The 25286-nt window shown below is 45.4% G+C and overlaps 1 protein-coding gene across 1 annotated transcript in view; it reads right to left on the bottom strand.

Moving 5' to 3' along the window:
- Nucleotides 1-25286, bottom strand: part of CSMD2 (CUB and Sushi multiple domains 2) — a gene marked incomplete at both ends in the record, with an annotated part of 300879 nt that overhangs the window by 112952 nt on the left and 162641 nt on the right. Inside the window, 3 exons of the mRNA XM_082329451.1 lie at nt 1431-1757; nt 13775-13957; nt 22045-22157. Of these exons, the coding sequence (XP_082185577.1) occupies nt 1431-1757; nt 13775-13957; nt 22045-22157 (623 nt within the window). The remainder of the gene's footprint in view (nt 1-1430; nt 1758-13774; nt 13958-22044; nt 22158-25286) is intronic.

Here is a 25286-nt window from a genome sequence, read left to right as displayed (position 1 = left end):
AAACTAGGCCAGCCAACCAACACGAAAGTAAGCCTATAGCCTTAATTCCCCATTAAGTGCATAATTATGTACTATATCTCCATATGCTGGGAGGTGGTCTTCAGAGATGAGCAGCATATGAAAGATTAAAGCCTGCAGATTAATTACACACACATGCTTTTAGTATCTTTAATGCACTTGATCAAATTCAGATGAGTTCTGGATTTCCTACAGAGCATCGTTACTCTCATAATATCTTGTTATATACACTGCTAAAGGGGAAAACGCAGGCTGAATCTGTTCCTTGTGCTCTGCTATCTGTCCCTTGTAGCAATATGTTGTCTCCTCTCTCATACCTAAACTGAAGGAAAGGACGGTAAGGCATCTGAGAAGGACTCAGGAGCTCCCCTTTGGTAGTTCAAGCAGTCAGAACAGATTAACTCGTGTACTTGAGTCATTTACAACAATAAAAAAATTGGCTTAAAAACGTCTTCGTACAGGGGAGAGCTGCAGCTCCCAACACGGGTAGGTGATGTATCGGGGACGCATACTGGAGGGCACCACCAGCGCTTCTGGACGCGGCGTCTCCCTTACTTGCAGGATCTAGGACTCAATCCTGGGTACGTGATACTACCGTGCACAAGCTACTTCATCTGATGAGCCTTCAGCCTGCTGTAGTGTGGCAAATGATTTCTTAAGACCTCCGATTTTTTTTTTAAATAGAGGATTTGCAATCATAGCTAGAAAGGCTATTAATTTAGCTGTACCACTAAAGGCTATTATAACAAAGTAATTTATCAGTTCTGCTGAATAGGTTTAATAACGCTCTTTAGAAAATTATAGGACAATGTAAGGATAAAATTGCCATAGCGTTCATTTGAGATTTGATGACTGGACTCACGTGAAGCCAAATATATCTGTGGAAGTTTCAATGCTCTACATAATAAGACATTACTACGTGTTTTTCTTTATCTTCAGTCTTACATGCTTTTAGGTATCAGCAAACGATGGTAGCATTGACTGATGAACACAACCATCCGAGATCTAGCAAGTCCTCTGGATCTGCATCAAGCTGTCCACAAAGCACTGTCTCCCCTCCGCGAGCAGGGCGGAGGCACAGAGGGAGAGCAGAAAGCCCACCCCACGCAGCGAGCTGCGGGCTGATGGCAGAACAGAAACCCTGGCTGCTCCACGGACAGACAATCCAGGGCCAAACTGTTTCTTTCACCAGCGGACAACACTTAAGCTTCACATCCAGAACGAACTTGCGCAATCAGCTCTAAGCTTGACACCAGTCCTAAATTACCCAGCTGCAAATCTGAAGTAACCCCCAATTTTCAGACTTAGTCCGGATTTACAATGGTTTTAGTGAGATCAAACGCCAGCCCGTTAGTCCCCAACAAGAATTTACAGCTTGAAATAAAAACCAGAAGGAAGGATCAGGCACTTACTGGTGAAGGTTATGTTGAAGCCTCTCTTCTCCATGGAGTGGTCGGTCTGGAACTCCAGCCTGGCTACGTGACCGCTGCTGGTCAGAGAGGAGGGGATCTGGTTTCCTGAGAAGGTCCCCAGCACCGGAGACTCAGCAGTCCCACCATCCTTCACGGCTAGGAAATCAAACTGAGGCTCCACATCAAAATCATTGAAAGCCAAGTGAATTCGGCTCTCGGGTTTAGCTATAATTAACCAAACACAGTGCAAGCTGCTTCCGTATTCTTCAGGGTAATTTGGTGACAGCACGATCCCAGATGGGGTGGTGAAGTTGAAAAAGCAGGAAACTGCAATAAGAAATCACCATCAATCAGGCAGCACGGTGCTCCTACAAGCTGCTCTGTCGTGTTTCCCCCTCCCCCTTATCCCTTGAGCTGGGTGATTCCTGCAAATTCCCAATTGCTTTGCTTCTCAGAGACGATTAAAGAAAGGAAAGGCTCAGTGCTCCATTCACTGCTAGATGTCAGTGATTTATTTGCATGGGGAAGAAGTGACTTCAAAGTAGTCTCCAAGTCCTGGTTTTGGTTGATTTTCAATTTTCCAGCCTAGCACAGTACTGCCTCTTTTTATAATAGCGCGCCTCCTTACATTTGCGTCGGCTTTGTGCCACGCACGGTGGAGCACGCGTTTCTTTTACTGCAGGAAGAAAACGTCCCTCAGCCAGGTGGGGATTTGGGATTTGGCAGGTCAGTTCTCCTGCATATCCCCGAGAGGAAGGCTACACAAGAATCAAATGTGTGACTGCAGCTAGCGCAAAATAAAGTTAGCATTAAACGAGTTAAGACTTTGTAGCAACGTCTCCTGTTGTGGCCACAACTCAGCACAACCGGCAAAACGTGAAGTAAGGAATCGGCTCAGCTGTTGCCCCGTGCAGACCCCCAGGCTCCTCTGCTGCTCTCCGTACCCACGCTTTTTAGCCTGACGTGCTGGGAGAACTGCAGATGCACGTCTGAGTGCGGCGCAGACTTCTCAGGATTTGCTTAAAAATCTGCACTTTTAGTTTGCCAACTGCAATTTTCACCCATGCACCTCAACAGATGTAACTGCGCCCGGGCAGTCCCGCTGCATTCAGAAAAACTCCTCGCGTCCAGGCCATCCTCATCCTGTATTAAATATTTGTGCGACGCAGCAATAAATTGTCGACTCCTTTAAGAAGGAGCTGCGAGTCAGTTCGCCTTTCTCTATCTCCTTGGGCAGCTGTTTACAGCTGTGCCAAACGAGCACTGAAAAATGAAGGCTGCTGTTTGGTTTTGGTAGTCACTTGGCTGCGCCGGGCAAGGAAGAGCCCGGGCACCTCCCCGAGCTTCCCCCAGGGGCCAGGGGCTTGGGCCAACTCAAAGCAAGCACCGGAGGCTGCAACCCGCAGCCCGGGGTAGGGGCAGCTCCCCTTCCCATGACAAATAAATCACTGACTTCTGCTGGGGTACCACGTTACCAAGAAGAGGCATCAAACTAGACTGCCATTCCCATGAAAATAATTAAAATCAGTCTTCAAATGAAGTTGAGGGGAAGAGTGCATATGAAAAAAATCTTTAGCTCTCAAGGGTTTTCAATATATACTGTATTTCAGCTGACAAGGTCCATTAATTTGAAAAAGCAAGGCTGCCTTTTAAGCGGTACCTACCCAGTGGTTTTGGTATTTTATGTATGTATGCTTTACTCATCTTTTTCCCCACCATGACCCTTGGTAAAATCCATTACTTGGAGCATACATCTCACTAATTCCTGGCAAAAAGACATCGCACAGAGGAGGAGACTGGTTTTAGTTTGGCATTTATGCAATTATTTGGTTCAATGCTCACCCTCCCTCTGTTATTTTCCCTCGGTCTTCCTTCAACTCTTAATGGTTTCAGATCAAATGAGATGGACGTTACCATGACGTTATCAAGGCTAAGAGCTACACCATCTATTTCCTGCTCTCAGCAACAAAGAGAACAGATTAAAGAGAAAACAAACTGCAAAATATCCTCAGGATTCTGGCTCTTTACTAGATGCTGAAATATCGAGGGATTCTGTCAAATAATTCTGTCAGCAGAAGCTTGGTATAATCTGCCTAGGAACAGTTATTGAAAAGAAATGCATTCACACCCAAAGAAACATCTTAGCAGTAGGAACCCCCCACAGGAGCTAGGTATCTCCTATAAATTTTTAACTCCAAAATGGTAAATTAGCATTCATGCAGGACTGACAGTATCACACAGCCAGCAACAGAGAGGTACAGTTGCTAGCGCAGCTATTACGGCAGAGCGCTGGTGGCTCATTTCAGGAAATAACAGCAACAAAGAACTTGCTGACAAAAGAAAGCAAAGCAGAGTGAGGGAAGAATGTAAAATTAACCTTTGCTAGATAAAACAAAATGACAGATGAAAAAGTAACAGATAAAAAACCCCAAAAGTCTCTGCTGCAGGGAAGTAAATGACAATTTTGATTTTCCATAAAACAACAGGCGTAGGAGACAGCCACGTTGCAGGCTGGAGGACGAGGGCCGCCGTCCCACGCATCCACGTCCCGAGCCCGCGGCAGGGCAGCACGGCAGAGCCCTCCTCGGTGCAGCGGGGAGCTCGGCTTCGTCTCCCCGCGGGTCACCGGCCCTGCGGCACGGCCAGGGGCACGGCCAGCCCAGGGAGCAGCAACCGAGCCCGAGGGTTCATTAACATGGTGTCTGCGATACGAAGATTTTCTTTATCTTTTTAAGCAGGAGAGGCTTATCTTCAGCGCGAAAGGGGGTTTTTGATCTGGGGCTGCACTGGACAGAGCTGGCACCGGGATCCACATCAGCCTCCCTGCTTTCTCAGAAGCGCTTTGCTGAACACTCGGATAAAAGCAGAAGCTGTTTAACAACGCGCCACAGACAGCGAAATGTGCTATCAGAACAAAGATGATCGTACCCAAGAAAGGTGGAAGACAGCTGAGCGCTACCTGTCTCATGCTGTTTGGTGCATCCGAGACAGTCGGGAACAAAGTGCCCCCGAGGAGCGAGCAGTCACTCGAAGCATGACAGACAGACAGAGGTCAGCCCTGCTGCCTGCAGCCTGTCCGTCAGGATCACCGAGTCAGGAATATCCGTGACCGAGGCCTTGAGCTAAGAGACTGAAATTAGTATTTATTATGGTTGTTCTTAAATGTTACGAGAGGACGTTTCATTATGTGCATAGCATAGGTACAAATTTATAAGCCTATGCCGATCTTTGTCAATAATTATTATTACTGATCAAGTACTGCAAAAGCAATAAGAAAAATCCCTTTATTAAATACAGCAGAATAAATCACAGCAAAACTCAGTAGACACAGAGTACCTAACAAAGCCAGTGAGACTCATGTCATTAGCGAATGCGTACAAGATATTTATTCAAGTCATCACAAACATTATCAAGATTCTGTGTCCATTTAGAGCAGTAAAACAGTGAAGCAGCAGCTCATTGCTTCTTGTCTTAGAAAGACGAGTGGGACACGTGGCTGTGGCATGAGGGCACTGCCCCGCGGTCCCGGTGCGAGATGCTCAGGGCCGAGCTGAACACGGAGGCATCTGACAGTTATTCACCAGCACATCTGCTTGTTGCTGCGCTTTCACCCAGGAGCAATTTCTGCATTTGTCTGGTCACACTAAGCACAACTTGCTTCTCTTCTGCCTTCGAAAGATCCTGCCTCCTCCCAGACCGTCTCGCTTCTCCTGCGAGGCAATGCCTGGCGGCCCCAGACACTCCATCTCTGCTCAGCCTGCACGCGAGACTCCAGGGCTGATCCCGGGGAGGGGGCACACCTGCAATGCATGGGAATGGGAAAGGCACCAGGTTCAGGGGCTGAAAACCAAGCAGGGAATCACTGTAATAATTTCAGTCTCCATGGAAACAAAAAAAATCCTGACTTCTCTCTCAGCTTTTAGATACCTTTCCCACTCTGACGGCTTGGGAGAGAACTTGAAGACAATAACGGATTTTCTGCCTTACCTTTCCTTTTTAAGAAGATCTCTCCTCTAGGCATAGCTTGCTGATGGACTGGAAAAATAGGACCTCAGCAGGAGCCTGGTTAATAACCAGCACGGCTCACTTGGGGAAGCGTACGTCCCCAGTAGCTAACAGGGCTGGAAGCTCAGGGCACTGTTCAAGCTGCGAAGCAAAGTGCTTTACATTTTGTATTTTCTTCTTTCAGTATCTGCTGTTTCAATAAACACATCTGCATCACAATGCATTTTGCTTCTTAAAACCCCGAGGCACCAACAGGGCAAGTGGGAGGTGAGGGAAAGGAGTCTAGAGCAAATATTAACTGGGAGAACTTTTTTTTATTTCAGAGCAACAAACTCTTCAGCTTACTCTGACGGAGTACCTGTCACCACCAGCATGCGGCTAACCGGGGGCGGGAGAGCAGGTATGTTAAGAATAATGAAAAATAGGCAGGGTTCAGGTACCAGACCTTGAGGAAAATATCATCAGTGAACTTAAAATAGACTGTATAGGAGCCTCTGTGCACACAGGAGAGCGTTACAATACCAAAGCGGGTTCCATTTCTACCCACTCAAAACAGGAACAGTGATTGCGTTACTGGGGACAAGAGAAGTCTCTTAAACTTACTGGAAGATGCCGATCCCCACTAGGGCCGTGTTGGGCTGCTTGTCTGCCAGGGGTTCTGCAGCCGGCTGTTATTCAGGAGGTGCTCCAAGGCTTCTGCACAAAGACAAGATGCTTTCCTGTGTGTCCCTGTTTATTTTAAGGGATCTCTCCCCCTCCCTGCGGTCTCTCTTGGGAATTGGTGGCGGTGTCCACATGAAGATGGAAGTCACTTTTTGGCAAAAGCCCCAAAGCACTCTAGTGGTCTTGTTATGTACCTTTCCCGTTTTGCTCCTTCGTGGCTTAGCAGAGCATCCTCCCTCTGCTGCAGCGCTTGGAGCCGTCTGCCAGCTGCTGCAACACATTCGTCTCCTGCAGGCTGGAAGCTGCAACAGGCTGGGACTTGACTTGACTCCCCACGCGGTCCCACGGTATCGGCACACCGAGTGCATGAAGGATGACTGCTGTAACACCAGAAAGGGCAGGACACCCCCGAAGCGTGTAACTGCATCTGAGGTGATGGCAGCTGCATACCAGTGATTAAGTGCAGCAGAGGGTGTGTGGGCAGGTTCAGCCGCACGTGAAGCTCTGCTCGTGGGGAGCAATAGAAAGAGCCTTGACGATAAACTTGCACACATCGACTCCACCTGCAAATTGGAGATGTCCCATTGCAGCTTTCTCAAACACCAACCCCACAGGTAAAGCATTAAAGTAAAATAAGGCAGGCATAAAGGAACTTCTCTGCAGACCAGATTGAAGATGGCAACATAACATACACCACATTGCTGTTTTCTGGATATAGAGATAGGGGAAGGGGACAGAGGCAACCTCCCCGCCTGATAAAACCAGTAAGTGTCATTTCAGGCTCAGACTCACATAAAGAGAAGCAACCCATCAGGCTGAGCAATTGCTGTCAGGAATACGGACAGATGCCTTGGCACAGGACAGCTCATTTACAGCAGCATGGAACCCTATCAGGGTAACAGTTCAACTGATTCAATCAGTAAAATAACAAGCATGGAGACGGCCCAATAAACTGCATCCTCCTGATCAGCGCTGAGAGAGCAGCTGGGAGCACCTCTGGCGAGCGGCGCGCAGAGCGACGCGGCCGGACACCGCTGCGAAGCCCTCCGCTCCAGCTCTGCCCACGTGCGGGCTCTCTCTGCCGGGGCAGCACCCCTGCTGAGGGCGTGAGAGCTGGCTACGTCTGCTGGATCACCACCACAACCTCATCTCGCACCCTCTACCCTTATTACTGCAACCCTCTTGCTGAACCAGGCTGACTGCAAAAGCACCCCAAGCCCCTAACAATTTGTTAGAAACCGAGAGAACACACGGAGCAGCAGCTCACAGCAGGAGACCGTCTCTCCCGGCTCTCCAACTGCTAGACAGAACTCACTGGCAAAGTAACGCCAAGGAGAAAACAGGCTCCGGTTTGACCCAGGTGGATGTCAGCTTTCCTTAGATAGGGACTCCAAGGGAAACTTTGCATCTCAGTTGACAAGTGGCGTGCTGGAGGACGGGCAGCTTGTTTGAGACAACTCCCACGGAAGAGCAGAAGGGACTGGTTAAGCAGCCGCCTTTTCAAGTCACAGAAAGGAAAACGGAAAATTTTCATATAGGTTACACCAAAAAAATGCCTGGGGAGTGCATGGGGGACAACAAGAACACAATGAATTGTAATTAAAAAGGTGCTTAAGTACATTCCCGCCCAGCCCAGCACTTAAGCACATATGTCTACTTAAGCAAACATTCAAATCTCAGTGCTTTGATAAACTAGGGCTGCAATGCAGAACAAGGGCTTTGAGGGAAAGTGCCCTGCTTAATTTTAAGAACGGAATGGTCTTACATGGCTGCAACCGTGAAACAAGGTTGTTAACAAAAGCTACAAATCCCACATGTATATAGAGACCATGGTAATCCTGCCTTCATTTAATTTGCTTCCCTCACTGCCAGAGAAAGGCTGGATCTCGATGGCTCAGGGGAACAGGCCGCAGATAAGGAGCATCTCACCACCGATTTGCTGCTCCGAACCCAACTCGGATCAAGGGCAAGCAGAAGGTGTTAGCAGGTCCTGAAGGACAGACATCTGTTGCACAACGTAGAAACCATCCAAGCCCTGGAAGCGGCCCCAGCAGGACACGAGCCCATTTCTTGGCAGGCTTTCAGCTGCACAAACAAAGGATGCGACCGGCTGCTTTGCAGAGGTCAGAGTTGTCGGGTTTTGGTAGGTTAAGGTTAGCTACCAGTTTCTGTTCCCAACTTGTCTGGGAGAGATAATTAGAATGTCTCTCTGCCACTACATCAGGAAAATCGTATCAGCAGGCTTCATAAAAGCATCAGTCGAAACAGAACAAACAAAACCCAACAAAAAACAACCCCACACAGCAAAACAGCTTGGAAATAAAAATTAATAGAATCCCTACACTTCTTCCAAAATCCACTAAAAGCAACTGCATCGACAAGCAGATAAACAAGTCCAATGTTAGCCAGAAAACCTGTTTACAGCAGGAGGGATAAACATTTTGTGAGTTAACATAAACTGTTCCATCAGCACTGCAAAAAAGTCAGAGGAATTAAGAATAAAAGGAATAACATGAAGAGCACACAATGGATGAGGTTTCATTGGAAGACTGAGAGCCTATGCTACAGTTCAGAAATCTAAAAAGCTCCCTTATAATCAAAAAAGTATCAATTCCTTTAAAAGAAAATTTTCTGGAATTTCTGATTAAAGAATTATTGGACAATAAAGGATCATTCTGATCATCTTATCTGTCCACCTCCTTAATACAGACTGTGAAACAATTCCTGCTTCCTACCGATCTCCGGAAAGGAGCATCCAATCTCAATTTATTAGGTATGGAGAACCCATCACTGCCTTCAGCAGACTGCTCCAAGGGTTAACCACTCTCTCTGTTAAAAAGCTATTATTTTTAAAAAGGCAAACTATGCTTTTATCACTGCTAACTTGAGACACACTTTTCTCCAAATTACTCTTCATAGGTTGCTGTGAATAGTGGGCAGAAGAAAAGAGAAGAAAGAAAGAAAGAGAAAGAAAATAATGACCAATTGACAATTTAATTTAAAGCTAAATGAAAAACTTGTCAAGTGATATAAAATTACATGGTTCTGTTCAGTACATTGCTGGGAAAACATCTATTGCACTTTGCATTTCCAGCTACTAATCCTGAATGTTTGTACCAGGCAGTGCACACAAAAGGTTAGCCACTCAGCTCAAAACTAAAATTTGCAATCTTTGCAAAGAGGAGCTAAGATTATTCAGCAGGTATAATAGGCCAATATGGGATTAGGAAAAAAAAAGGAGTAATTACCACTAAGGAGAAGAGAGATTTTATACTGCTATTAAGGAAAATCAGATGCTTAAAAGGCTGGAAAAATGCACGAAATCATAATGCCTCCGAAGAGGACGCCTGTGTCAGTGCCGTGCTCCTGCGCGGAAGGATGGGGGATCCGGGGCTGTGCCGGCCTCCTCACGGAGCCAGCTCAAAGACAGCTCTCAACAAGGCAAAGGATGGCGTCGGCACTCGGTTGGGTCCGAGAGAGTCCATGCACCGTTCGGACAAGACAGCGCAGCTCTCCAGCGTTAGCGGGCACAGCGCTGCTTCTTCCCAGCGCTCCCGCGTGTCACAGCGACCGTGAGCAAATCGGTGCGGAGAAATGGGCCGCGGCTGAGGTTTTCAAGTGAACAAGAAGGGAAGAAAGCATAACATCTGCTCCAAAGCCAGAGAAGAAAACACACGATTTAATATAATTTCAATTGGAAATGCTTTGGAAAACGCCTTCTGCTCTGTTTAAAGGAATATTATGCATGACTACTGCTCTACGCATGTCTGTAATACAAAGAGTTTACGGTAACACAACAAAGTCATTGGAAACTAATGAAGATCCTAAAGCAAGATCAGAGCACCATGACTGTCGTGACTATCCGATCAACGGACGTAAAGCGTCTGGAGGAGTCAGAAGTACTCTGAAACAGCCCCACTCCAATGCCGGCCCCTCCATGTAAACACACACGCGCGCACAGATTCATCGCCAGCCTTTGTGGAGTTGCAGTCAAGTGACGCCAAACAAAACCCCCTCGGTTCAGTGCAGAAACCTCCCTCCTCAGGGTCGCCTGATGCACTGCAATCGGAACGTACATGCCGTTTCATTTACCTTTCAAACATGTGACGGGTCCAGAAAACTTGAAGTTTGCAAGTCTGAGATCAATGAACTAAACTTGTATCAGAAAACAATTTGTTTTCAGAAATTACTCTCCCAGAGCAACTGGCAGAGGAGAGTTAAAACAAGGCAAAAACTTTGCCTTTATTCAGCGAGGTGGTTACAAAGGACGTAGATTGTCATGACTGTTTATGCCATAACCTATCCCATAAAATGACGGCACTGCTTGACACAAGTCAACCATTCAGCTGAAGGTGCAGGGCTGAAAACTCAGGAGTTGTAGGTCACAGGCCCCCGGGGGCAAGGCTGCGTGCAGGAGGAGGAGGAGGGAAGGGAAGGGGAGCTGCTGGGGAGGAATAGCAAAGAACCTTGCAAGACTTACTGAACTGCTGCAGAAACCCTCCGAGAGCACTATCCCCCTGCAAAGGCGATGTTAGCTCTTCCTTTCCTTAGCAAGGAAACATAAACCTTGTGAAACAAATTTCGGTCATAGAAAATGTTTTGTAGCAGGGCCTTCCACTGCAATAGTTCACATAAAATTCAGATAATGAGTTTTTCCCTACTATACATGAGTATGTTTAAACAGTAATTCCAACCATGTATTTGAAAGTTATGGCACTGCTGAAACGCCCTGCTCCCCGACTACGTCTATCCAGACTTTCATCATCATTCTCACTGCAGTAACTGAACAACTCACCAGCTTCCCCTTATGGCTGTAATTATGGGCTGGTTCCCCATTCACAAGCTTAATCATCTCCTCAGCCACCGGTAACTGTAGACTTCAGTTTGAATATTATATCCCTTATGAATTCCTACCATCAGAGCACAAACTTCATCTAAGTAGCACAACGGTTTTCCTCAGGTACCATTTATCTGCACGACATCTCCTAAGCCCGTTTTGCTCTTCTTCAAGACTTTAAGAAAACGGAACGTAGCTCTGTACGAAAGCAATGGCTCGGGTCATCCTGCGTTATGAGGACTGCCCTAGCCTTTGAGATATCACAGTTCTGTAACTTCAAAAATGCAAGTGTCAGAGCGAACAACGGTAACTACAATGCTGATTTGAGCACTACGAGGTGCTGCAGAACAGGGAGAAAGAGAGGTCTGCAGGATCCAGTCATCAGATACCCAGACACCCACACTGCACAGAAGCAGACACCAAGCTCAGAGCACAGACGGGTGATTGTGCTGCCCCGTCCAGCCACGGCACTACAGGTTCCCAGGCTCCAGGGCCCTTGTTTCAAGTGTCTCGGATCAGCAGAGACAATCTGAACGTACATGGCAAGGCCACGGATACGTTGCTTAGTAAGGGGTTTGCAGAAGACGTGCACTAAGAAGTCTTGCAAAGTTTCTCAAGTGCCCTATGTGCTCACCCTGGATGGTTAAGGGATGCAATGGCAACAAGGAGGATGAAGATGGAAGGTCTGTTATCATGAAGGCACAGACAGTCACGAATTAAGAACCCGTTGCAATAGCAGATGCATTACTTAAACGGTTTGTGTTGCTTTGTCATCGAAGCCCCAGGAAATGAGTTCTCCACAATAAACTGTCTGCTCATAAATCACTTGCTCAGGACAGCAGGATGCACCATAGCGCGCTGTTTAATCTCCTCCTGCATTTGTCACGCATTTGCGGCCAGAATCAGAAGCACTGAATTGTTTGCACATTCCAACTAGCGGCACATAAATCAGGTTACCTTATTTTCCCACCTCATGCCCAATACATTTAATGGTCTCCCAGCATTTACAGAGAGCTGTTACTAATCCCACTACAGATTTCATGCCAGGTTACACATTTTGTCATGTAACCTCTGCTGATTCATGCACACTAATATGATGCTGTCTACAATAAAGGCAGGGGAGTAAGGTGTAGAGAGCACTATGAAATACTTTTTCCACTACCTACATGTTGCCTTGTTGATCGTGAATCTCCAAAGCTGGAGGGCCACAGAGAGCAGAATACAATGGAATTATTTTAACTAAAAGATTCATGCCTGTGCTATGCTTTTCATGGACTGCTGATCAGGGCTTGATTTGATACCCCTGTTCAGTATCTATCTAAAAAAAAAAAATAAATCCTACTTTACTGGAAAGTCTCCTTTCTGTACTACCCTGATGCAATCCTTTCATACTGGGCACAAACTATGAGCTTGATCTCACAGCCAACTGTCAGCAAGAACCTCACCCAAACCATCAGCTGTTCAAATTCATCTGAACTTCTGGGAAATGTTAAAAAAAAACCCTTCTGGTGCTAAGCACAGAAACAGTCTAACACTTCCCACTTCAAAAATAACCAGGGAAACTCCATTTTCCTCATCAGCATCTTTAGCTGATTTTCTTACAGAGAAAACCAAGAAGGGAGGGAGTCACGGCATCTGGAAAAGACAAACCTCAAAGTAATTGCTTCCTTTCCCCAAACACATTCTCAAATGCTCAGAGGTTAAATTAGTGTTTGAAAAGAAAGGCACTCACTTGAAACTGGTTTCCCACATTCTCCTATAAATTGCCAGTGTAGGGATGCGAGTGCCCCGCTTCTCCCACAGCTCCTGAAGAACCCAGGTTCAGCTCTGAAGTAACAGGGCTTCCCCCCCAGCTGCGTAATCGCTTTGGTACGGATCAACTCCTGCCACACTACAAATGAGCGTTTTGTCCTGGAGTACCTAACACCAGCATTTCTATTTATCTGCATAATGAATACACACTTCTAAAAACTAACATTTCTGTTTTCTCTCTATCAATTTTCCCCACACTTTTGCCCTCTGTCTGCTGCTCACCTGGATTTTCCTATTTTTTTGTTAGGTTCAGCCTCACTCCCCTACACCATAGTATCTGTTCAAAGGCACAGGCTTTAACATACCCAAATAAGCAGAAATGAGACAAAAAAAAAAAGAGTTTGCTTGTCACCAATTGGGGAAAATATAGGTACTTTTGTGAGTTTTGGTAATGTTCAAATTCAACATTGTTTCTGAGTGAAGGTTCAGGCAATACAATAAAGCAGATTGCCCAATGCATCTTCAAAGGACAGTGAGGCCATTAAAACCCAATGGGGACTGTGCATCCAACTCCCATTTACAGCTGAAAATTTTATCCTTAGTCACTACTGAGAGCATAATATCCTACTTCTGCTGAGAACTCATGCAACAAATTAAGGTCCAGCAGCAGGGAGCCTGAATATTGTCAGATAATGAAGGAAAATTAAGTGGCCAAAAATAGAATCAAGTTTTAAATTATTATTTTTTTTGTGTCCCTGCCTCCTGTCTTGAAGACCAAAGCCCTTTCTCTCCAGAAGGGATCTGAACCAGAAGGCCGGGAGGGCAGAGAGAGCACACGGTCCCAGCGCGAGCCCCAGTCTCCAGCTGGACGCTGCTCCCCGCTGCTCATCCCTTCTCTGCCGAGAGAGGAGCCAAACCGGACTCTCCCCACGGCTTCAGGGAAGTGAAGCTGCAGCTTGGTGCCGTCTCTGCCACCACGAGAGCGTGCCCTATCCCGGGTACCAAGCACAGAGCACAAACATACTGTTTACGTGACCACCTCACCACGCAATGAAGATATTTTAGAGCCGTCTCCTCACTGACTTACAAACACAAACTGGTTTCTGAGCAGACCACTGGCTACTCTTTTGGCAGGTAATTGTTTTCTGTCCCTTCAACTCAAAGGCAGGCTGGCACTCAAACTTCAAACTGTCCCCGTGGCGAAACGTGGATCCTTCTCTCCTGCCATAGGCTGGGATCCCGGGATCACCGCAGCTCCCTTGGTCAATCTCTGAAAGAGAGAAAACAAAAGTTGCATGGGGAGAGGGCTCTGACGCCAAGCTGGCGCAGCGCCTGCCGTACATCTGCGCTGCGTCCTGCTCGCCAGTGCTCCGGCAAAGACATCGCATCCGAGGGAGCGCTGGTCCCCTCCGCACCGTCCCACGCGGGAGGGGGGTCCGTGGCGGCGCAGAATGCAGCCAAGATCTGTCTTTAACACACGGATTTTACCACTGTCACTGAAAGGCCCTCCTAACAACCTAACTGCTTCCTCACCCTTAAATTAATCACCACTAAATGAAAAATACAGCGATACCCAAGGAGATCCTAATCTGCATCTGCTTCAAGGACTTCCTTGGAAGCAGACAGACTGTGTCACTGAAGGGGACCTTCAGCACTCTTCGGCGAAGAGGATACGGTTGGGATGTTTTGCTGGACTGCGATGTCTGCTGTCTCTCCCTCCCCTCCTACCCCCATTTCCATTTCTCCGTGCGGTCCCGAAGCAGACAGCTGGCGCGTTATTCCACGGAAATATTCAGTTTATCTCTTGCTGCGCATGTATTTTGACTTCAAGTAAATCATGGACATAATTTTCTGTTATCTTCTGCTCCGTACAATTTCATTTCAAAAGGCCCCCCTGCTCTGTATCACTATTAGCTACAAAACTTCATTCCTTTACAGCCTCCTTAGTGCTCCCACATTATTTATCTGCTTCACATTCATCTCGTCTTCCACATTCTCTAGTTTTTATCCCCATCATCTACGATCAGCCTCGCTGTCTTTTCTCCCCGTTTTCAATTTCTTACACCAAATTGGAAACTTCTTTTATGACATTTTCTTTGCAGAGGAAAATCGCATAATCCGAGATTTGCATTACTCCATCTAATATTCCAATTTGGTTTGAATAACAACCAGCACCTCATTATTATTCTGACTTTGAGCAACTTAGATACAGGTGTATTTTGAATAGAAGTCACAACGAGACACCTAGCTTCTGCTACTGCTGTATGCATCTTGAAATAAAAAGTCACTGTCAGGTAATGAAGCATCCCAAAAATAATTTAACATAAATTAATATTAAAGTTTTCATGAAATAGGTTTCTTTTTTGCCTGTCAGTGAAAACTGTTTGCCAGGATTTACGTATGTTCCTGCAGACTTTGAAAATCTACATGTTTAAGATCTGTGCTTACACATAAGGGACAAAAAATAAAACAGTTCGGATATTAAAGTAGCACTGAACTATATATTACTCTCTAAAAAAAAGAAAAAGGCAGGACACAAATAGTGCAAATCGCAGAAAGAAAATTCAGCTTTGAAACTCAAGAAATAGTAACAAGATCAAAGGGTAGTGTGCGTACTTTAAACGTGTATCATTGTGACCTGACAGAGACATGGGAAACTGATAACGCCTTCTGCTACAAGTCAACAGCCTTTAAACATTAATTTTTGTTATTCTTTTCCTTCTCACACCTTGAAGTCTTGAAATACAGTATTACCAAGTAACACTGCTGGCGCGCTGTCCCGCCGGGCGCCTTTCATCCAGCGCCTCCAGCTCCTGCTATCGCTGAAGCCTGCGCTGCTGGGTGCCCTGGGGAAGGAAACATTGCACATCCCAGTAGCACTCTGGTTGCTGATGCTTGCTCAGAAGGAGATGGCCGCTAACACGTCACTCCAGCCGCCTCTTAAAACAACGCGCACAGCGTTAAGGGCGAGGGGGAGCAACGCAGTCAGCTCCCAGCCCGCTGTGTACCCAGCACTGCCGGGGCCACGGGGAGCAGGAGGGCCAGCGCTTCTCAGCCTGCTCCTCCACGTTCAGAGGCTCTTCCACTGCGAAGCAACAAAACTCTAACACACAGACATGCAATGTATTCCTGCCCACACCTGACTCCAGAGAGCCCTGTCCTCCTAAAGCCCATGGGAGTTTTGCCATTACGTTCAGCAAGGCTAAGATTTCATCGCCGACCTGAAGATCTGCCCTCTGCACATATCTGTGGCTCGGGAGGGACGGTGGCCGCGGGAACCCCGCCAAGGGGCTGCAGACAGACATCCAAGGAGCTCCAGCTACTGCAGAAGCCAAGGGAGCTACAAATGTTCAGCATATTCACTGCTTCTGTAAAATGAGGGTATGCTCAGGCTACCAGATACTCAGAAAAAATGCAGCCAAGCAAAGAAGAATAAGTCCCTTTTGACCCTCTGCTGAGAAAGAATAAAGGTAACACAGATGCTCTCAGGGTGCTGACGGCAGGGTCTCCTCCCTCCCTCGTGAGCCCGCGCGGTCCTGTTCTGCCACGCTGCACGAACCCAGCTGGAACGTCGCTACGGACAGTGAAATCACCGGTTTAAGAATGGGAGAGAAATGAAGAATTAGAGCTCACATTTTCCACCATGCATGTGATCTCCTTGTTAGCAGCAGGCACACAAAGCTAGCACATTTTATTACGCGGGAGGTCAGAAAATGGAATTTCTGTCCTGAGAAAAATCCCCTGGTTCCTACATTTCTTTTCATACATTGCAAGATTCATGAAATATTTGGCAGAGCAGAAATTCCAAAAATGAGTGGTTCAGAAATATCAAAACGTGTTACTTCAATAAGATTGAAACATTTCTCCTGATGAATGTTTAAGTAAAATCACTTCCACATTAGAATAATAAAAGTCAAAACTAAACAAGAACATCTAAATCAAGTGTTGTGACATTATTTAAATGAAACAAGTTGAAACGAATCTTTCAAAACTTCTCCATCAAATATTATATCATGCAGATCAGATTCTGACAAAACAGCATTTTCTAACGGAAAATGTTTCACCAGGAATTTTTCATCAGCTATTTATGCTATTTGTCTTCTGGCGGTGGGTGGAGAAAGCGGGTCCCTTTGCTCAGCGCAGAGGAGGCAGCCTACACATCCAGTGACTAATGAGAGCGAGAGCCTCTCCCAGCCCGCGGGGGCACGGAGGCGGCGTGGGGAGCCCCAGCGCTCGGTCTCCGCTCCCCCGCGCAGCCGCACGGAAACACCGCAGGCACCCGACATTTAGGCCACTCTTTTCCCGGGGTTCTGTGGGAATTTCTGCTCCTGCCCAACTCAGCTCTGGAGGAAAATGAGGGTTTTGGAGCTGCAAGTACTGCACTAGCAAAGTTCCAGTTCCTGGAAAAAATATCCCCAAGATGTGGGAGCACTTAGAGGCCGTACCCGAGGAGATCACGCAAACGTTATTCCTAGTCAGAAAAGACCCTCAAGAATACATTTAACATCTCACACGCTATTTTGTATGTGTATTAACTTTGCTTAAACTAATGAAAGCTAATAGTGTCAGGTATGTATCTGAAGGAACCAGGACCAGGGAGCTTCCATTGCTTAGTTCTTTTTGATTTCGACAATGAGGAAAAAAGGATCCAAAGAGGAAACACTATGAGGAGGAGGAGGTAAAGTGAGAAGAAAAAGCCTTTTCTGCGTATCTTTGCCACATCCCACCTAAACCACTGTTGCCGGGCAAATGCAGAAACTGAATCTAGCAGGCTCATTAAAACCGTGTGGCATAACATCAAATCACTCCTGCCAAGGTTTATACGAGACTTAAATACAAGTAACGTGACCCCAAGAGCAGTTCAGGTCAACGCATCATAAGCTAAAAGCCTTCATGTCTGTTGGTTCAGCAGTATTTCAGTGCTCGCGCTTCATGACATGAGTCAATACATTTAATGGAAAAGCAGAGCAGGAAAGATATAAACACTAAGTTTTCTGGCAGACTTCTACCATCAACAACATTGGGGGGTTAGGTCATGTAGAACCTAAAAAAAAAAAAAAAAAGGAAAAAAGAAAATACACATAATCAGTGAAAACTACCTGCATGTTATCTGGGCTTGTCAGTGAAAGCTGGGAGCATTTCACTAGGCAAAAATCAAAGGCAGTGCTCCACGCCAGGGAGCCTCGAAAGCTGACTCTGAACAGCAGCAGCACTAGTTTCAGATAGGTGTATTTTTCCCCAAGTCTCCTAGGATCAGGCAACTTAAGACGTTATTGTTTCTTCTCAATTTGACGTATATACATGTGCATGAATACCTTTACATGCAGCTTGCACGCAGGCATCTATACAGAGAGTTCCGGATTTACATATAACACATATGTAAAAAGAGATGTGGAAACCCAGCGAGCTCACCCGACCAAGCACCTTGGGCAGCACCGATTTGATTAAAACCAGAAAGGTCAGTAAAGGCAATCTTCAGGCTCCAGCTCTGCAGAGCTCCTAAGCCTCTTAGCACCATGGGGCTAAATTTCAGCTCTAAAGCTAAGCTCTCCAGAGCCAAACACTTAGTCAGCATTTCAACAACAATAAATATTGTTTAATCATCCCCTGCCTGCAGCATGCTAGAGTTCAGAACATAGACCTTAGTCAGCTCTACCCAAACTAACCCAATTCCAACAGAAATCCAAACTAGATTAGTGTGTGTGTCTATAAATCTTGTTTTAACTTTAATTTATTACTTTATATTAAAAATATACAAATATAAACGTAAGACTAAACTAAAATCTGGCTTTGTTCTATTTTTTCGTGTTTTAACATTTCTGTCTCTTACCACAGAATTTTATACTATTGATGTACTTTTAGACTATCGCTTGTAATAACCTCAAGCTCATCAGTAACAGAAACACGTTTTCCCCACCCCTCCCCCGTGAGGAGGACCAAGCATCTTCAGTCCACCGATGGGGAACATAACTGCAGGAGGACTGCGCGTGATATTATGGGAGTCTGGATCCTCTTCAATGAACCCTAAATTTCTCACGAACTTTTGGAAACGTTACCCGAATCATTTATACCCAACCGCTACGAGGGGTTGACCTGGGAACTTTCAAAGAACCATTTCGAAGGCTGTGGAAGGCATCAGCTCTAAGGGGAGGGCATTCTCAGGAGAAGTCACCTGAGATTAAAGGAAAGGAGGGAGAAGGCCCAGGACCCCAGGAGGCTCTAAGCCCTCTCACAAGGCAAGCACTAAATTGCAGCATCAATCAGCTGCTATAGTTGTGAGAAAGAAAAGACATTTCCAGCAAAATGGAGCTTAATACAAATTTCTTCTGACAAGCACTGTAAGTCCAAAAACATTGTTCACTATTATGAGAGAATGTCTGTTTAAAAGGATAAAAGTGGCTGCAGTTGAGACATTGGAGATTTAGAAGTAATCTTCATGAACATTAATGAGCCAGATCCTCAGCTGGGAAAGACTGACACAGCTTAATTGAAAATCAATGCTGTCACACTGATTTACACCCGCTGAGCATTTGTTCCAAATGCATCCAATCTTGCAGTGCAGATTTGAAAAAACCCGACTCCAGATACCTCGCATTTCGTGTACTCTTCCTGGTGCAAATATGCCTCCTCTTCACTCACAAGTGAAGCAAAAGGACCTGGCTGGCGCCCCTCCTCAGGAACCCTACATTAAAAATTTGATGGCATATTGCCCTCCTCAGCATGGTCCTTCCAACAGGTCCTTGAATCTATGCATCAATAAATCCCTTAGGCATAACTGTTTCAGCACTAGCAACGGGCTTTATGATTGCATTACGCTTAAAATGTACACTAAAACTTAAATGTTTTAGGATAGATGGCTATTTAAACATACACTGTAAGCAATACTTTGCCCTTCTATTAGGCAGATTTTTGGTCTTGGCTTTATATAGCTCCATTAGCTGTAATCTTCCCCTCGCAATTAGGAAGAAGTGTGGCTGTAAAAATGATACTGGAACTTGTTAGTAAGTTGCATATAATTTCATAATGTATTTGGCAAGTGCTAATTGCCTCTTACTTAAATGTCTCTTGCTTTGTAACTCAAAGCAGTTGCAAAAGCTAAGAGATTTTTATGGACCTGGCTGACTGGAGGTTAGCTTAACCTCAGGGTAGCGCCAGCATGGACTTTAGGCATGGAGTGTATTTCTTTGTTCATGCACAAATCCATTTTGCAAGGTCAGTAAGCTGCTGTACAAAAACTGCAAAGATGCCCAGAAAAAGAGAGAAGATTTGAAGGATAGGCAGAGAGTAGCCTCCACGTCTAATACGCGCAAAGGACAGACAGTCCCCAGGAAGGGTCCCTCCTTCACGGCTCATCAGGGGACAGCAGAGCCAGAACACTCCCTTTTTTTCTTCTCTAGGAGGTTATGGACATAGAAGAGTAGAGCAAAATAGGCAGCAGCTATGCAGGTAAAGCTGAGGAGTAGGGAAGGGAGAAGCACGTTTGACATTGGAAGCTCCATACAACAGGACACCAAAGCATGAATGATACTGGTGATCCCCAAACCGACTGGTGAGGTCACAGGGAGCAAGAGCAGCTCAGCCTTGCTATAGATCAGGCTACCAAGAACATCGAAGCAAGTCAGAGGAGGAAAAAGTCAAGCTCCTTATAGATCCAAAGTTCACAGAAGATGAACAGCAGCATAAGGAAGTCCCTATATCATGTGCTTTGCAACTTTATGTGCTATGCTCTAGGGTAAACATAAGATTTATCAAGAGACTGAGAGACTATGTCCACATTGCCCTTTGGATGAGATTAACAAACCAGTCAGGATCTCAAAGCAGAGCTGGAGAGCGCTTTTGCCCATCCGCGGCTGGCAGGGAGGGGTGCAGCAGCTCTGCCAGGCTGCCAAGAGTCAGCCGCAGACCAACGCGGCAGGAGACAGACATCCCAGCTACCGCAGAGAGCAAGCTTTCAGGCTGGTACAGTCACAGCCAGTAAGACTGAAACAGTACCGTTAAGATGCTCCCTAGACAATCAGGCAGGATTTGCCTTTTCCTTCTTTCAATTCCATTATCTCTTATCCATGTCTCTCTAATCACTTTTCTGCTGACCTGGTCCTGCAATCCTGTAAATACTTCAGCATCGTGACCCAGTCCCCTCTTCAAGGCAGTGCTCAGCGTGCCTGGACATGCTGGCATTTAGTCCAGCTAGGTTTTCTGGTAGGCCAGGTCCCTTCAGGCTCCCAACTGCTCTTACTTTAGCATCAATCAGCAGCACTACTCTGGGCAGGTCCTGGCCTGAACACAACATGACACTTCCCTGAAACATGGTAAGTCCCAGGGAAACACTTTTAAAAATGAATGAACACTAACGTGCATTTAGGGTCCTTGAAAGAAACAGATTTAAATGTTACTGCTGATGTCAGTGGAAGCTGCTAGTACTCAGACGTTTCAGGAGCAGCCCCCATGTCTAGGTGAAGATTTGTGTGCCTACTTTTATGCATCAGAGCTGAACGAGTAAGCCATCCCTGGTATCAGCAGGTCATAGAGAAAACTGAAAGGCATTCAAGTGCTTTGAAAAGAGATTCGAGATGACAACAATACCAAAAAGAAGCTGACATCTAAGTGGAAGGGTTCTTGCGTGTCTGCGCTGGCGGCTGCATTACGGAAACAAGCTCCCCCTCCGCTGTCGGATGGAAGGAGAGCGCGTTCTTCGGAGCAGTGCTTACAGAGGAAGCTAAGGACCCTAGGTGGTCACGCCGAACGTGGACACACAAGATGGATTTCTGGAAAATCTAAAACCAACTCGAACCAGGAATCTAAGAAAAACTTCAGCTAAAATCACCGGTCACTTACACGAGTTAGAAGGCATACTTTTCATCGCACTTTCTCTAACTTTGCAAATACCTACAACAACAGTAAGCGCGGAAGCTTATGACAGAGTTCAGCATTCGCTTCCTAATGCATTTCATGAGTTTCTTTTGAAAAATTCCAGCATTAACTTTTATTTCATTTGTAATACTCCAGACGAGTCAAAATTTAAAGTAGCTGATACCACTAATCTACTAGAACCATTGATTACTTGATCTCATTTTCTCCCACAGACGCAGTCTGTTGCCATCAGCTGAAATTCGCCAACTCTTTTCCAATAAAGCAGATGAAATGGCAACAAAACATTACCCACCCAGTCTGCTTTCATGGAAAAGAAATCACGAAAGCTGTTCTTATTGGAGCAAAGCTTCAGTTTTAAGAAGAAAATCTGCAGAGCTTCAATATATTTAGAGAAGCTTCTTTCTCTCTTTTCTCCCAAACAACTGTACCCATCTCATCCCTGATCCTTCCACAACAGGTAAATTCTGAGACACACACTTGGATTACCTTCATACGTTGCTTTGAATCCCAGCAAGTTGCTGACACTGTCTGTCTGGAAGAGGAGCCACATCTGGTGGTGTGTGCTAACGATGAGATCAGGGACTGTGGTGCCTGTCAAGCTGTAAAAATAAATAAGAACAAGTAAACAGCCTGTACCTCTCCCCAGACTTATTTTCCCACCAAAATAAAGGCCCCATATACCTCTGTAGGAGCAGAAAATAACAAGAGCAATGCCAACACAATTAAGAATAATCCCAAAACAGAACACGGTCCAACAACCTGATAGATTTTCAAGACAGTGAATCTTCTGCCATAGTTGAGGGCCTGCAAGTTATCATCATCACCACTATAATAATTACAATTTAGTACCATTATTGTAATATATTATCCAGCATCAATAGTAATCATTTCCTTTCTCACTGAAGCAAAACACAAGCAAACAAATAAAATTCCCAGGACCCATACCGGCGACTGAAGCCTCTTAGCTGCCTTTAGAGGTATTTTGTAGCGTTACAAAAATTTACTTTCAACACATTCTCTGCTACGTTTCTATCCTGACAGAGAAGTTTCCACAAGGATCTCAAAAAACCCCTGGAAGACAAGGCACAAGCCTCAAATCTGCTGAATGCCCTGCGAGCCCTTGAAAAGTGCTACTAAGCCAGGCAGTACATGGGGATGATCGGGACCTTGCCTACCCTTCAAGGATACTCCTAGGAGAGTTGAAGAGATTTAGAAAAATGTCACCAATATATCCATATTAATGAGCCCTGTGTGGCTCATTCAGCCTTTGGGATTATCACCTCATTGTGGTTCAACGCAGCTTTAGAGTTTTATCCCCCACCCACACAAGCACCAGGGCAGGCACTTACACACACACAAATGCCCGCTTTGAGCACAGCTCCTTCCCTTCCCCCTGCTTCTGAAAACAGAGTAACAGCGCGTGGGAAGGGATCATTACTACAGGAGTATGAGCGTTATGTTGCCTGTCTTAGTGGCAGTGTTTAATGTTGTTGTTATACTATTGCTGCTGAGGTATCATCTGTGATAAATTTATAAATTACCTTAAGTGCAACTACTGCAAGTGGATAGGTGGGTTTTTTTTTCCTGTAGTGTTTGCTTAAATCTAAATACATACATATGTATAGATATGGCTTCTACCTGGCACCGTTCTCAAGTACAATAGCAGCACCTGAAAGACATCTTGATAAAATTGATCCCCGAGCTCTCAAGGCAGAATGACTGCAAACCAACACTGCAAGGGAACAAACCCAGCATTGATAGCGTCCTGTGAATAAATGTGACTTGCAACCTCCAGGCATAATTGTTGCAATTCCCAGTTTCCTGGGTAATCGGAGACAGCACGGCCAAGCTGCCAATTACTGTTTGTTTAGAGTGAAGCCAAATGACTGCTTGAAGAGTTGTGCTACTTATCCTACTCGCTTGACGTTCTTAACACTGGCTACCTGCTGAGCACCAGATTCTTTCCAATAGCCTTCCAGGTATCTAACGTAAATGGGACCAACCTTGCCATACACGTAACCCTCCTCCCCATCCCAGAGACATCCACCAGTCACGTACGCACCAGGGACTACTGAAACACCTGAAACCAGTCACCGCTCAAGCTTTGGCCGTGGAATCCGGCGTGGGTTTTGCCCTGAAATCACATTCACGTCTCCCAAGCCCATCAAAGTTCTCCCGGTTCTGCCCCCACCTTTGCTCTGTTATTGCTTTGACCTGCATCAGAAATGTTATTGATACCAGGGTGCTGGCAAATTAAGAAGTAATCTTGTTTTAATGACTGTTTTGCATCCAGAGAGTTTGATGGAGAGTGCAGAAGAAGTGCTACTGTTGATTCTTCTCAAGTTATTTAAGCAGCAGACAGGCAGGAATGAGGAACACACCAAGAGAAAAGCCTTCAGAAAAAGGCGCTTCAAAGGTTTTTGCATGCTTTCCCATCCCACTTTAACAAGCTGAATGATTGATTTGGGTGCTTGTTACTTTAGGGAATAAAATCCTCTCTGCAAGTCAGAAAGCTCAGCCTAACAATCTGTTATGTTCTCCAAGATGCATTTTACAGGGATGTGAGTGAGACTGGAAACAAATGGTCCTTCATACCTCAGTTTGGGATAACGTCTGCTGCTATGCAAGTTGATTCAAATGTACTTCTTGATTTGAGAGGCTGCAGGACTGAGTTCCTCTTGAAAAGCCAAGAATAAATGAAGAGCAGTAAGAAAATTGGAACTCCTATCTTTGACAGGGTTAGGTTTCTGCATGCTGATTCCTCCAAAAAACCTACAGCTGGTATCCAATGGATACACCTGATACCTCCTGCCAGCTCAATTCATGCAAGAGGGCAGCAACCGCTGAGAAAAGTTGTCCATGGACCTTCAACCACATTCATTAAAAATGAAGTATTTCTGTGGTCTTCACACCTCTTTCACATTTCATTAGTTTTCAACTTATCCTCCCAGATTGAAAATAAAAATAAATAAATTTCCCTGTTAGGACTAGCATGAGCAATTTAATGGAAAGTTCTCCCGCACTGGGAGAAGGTCCCGCACACTACACCTTGTGCCGACATTCTCGGATATTCCAAATTTGCATTAGCAAAGTGTTGAGGAGCTAATACAGAGTGAGAAAACGTGGAATGATTAAAATCAAATCTAGGAAAATCTTCACGGGCTTTAGGCAAACAAAAAGGGATGGAATGAGAAATGATTTCAGCAGGTTATTACAAACTACTCCCCTGGCAGTAATTTGCACATTTTGACCAATCAGCTGTGAAATGTTCTGTGACACTTTAATTACAAACACTTCTGCAATAATCAGACTTTACATTTATATACGTTGCAGGTTAGAGTTCCTGACCCAAGTACCACCGGTGTTCATGTTCTGAAATGAAATGTAAAGTAAAATGAACCTCAGAGAAACAGAGATTTCGGAAAGACATGCAAACGTTAAGATAAGTGAAAATGGAGTGGGAGGCTGATTCATGTGGAAAAACAAGCGAAGAGGAGGTATTAAAAAACACAATATGAAATATCTCTACCAGTTGGAAAGAGTACAACAGCTTTGCTAGAGTAGCTTTTGGAGAGTTGTTTGCTCTTATACATTTTTTATTAGATAGAAAAGAAGGGAGTCTTTCAAGTTAAGACACTAAAGCTGGATGCTGGAGGCCCTGGTTCCAACACCCCATTCATCACTTAAAATGTTCCTTCTGAAAGTCACGGTGACTTTTCCCTGCTTCT

The sequence above is a fragment of the Platalea leucorodia genome (genome assembly GCF_965183815.1).
Source record: "Platalea leucorodia genome assembly, chromosome: 18".
In the NCBI taxonomy this organism is placed as follows: Eukaryota; Metazoa; Chordata; class Aves; order Pelecaniformes; family Threskiornithidae; genus Platalea; species Platalea leucorodia.
The sequence above is the reverse complement of the archived record's forward strand: the minus strand, read 5'-3'. Positions and strand labels throughout refer to the sequence as shown.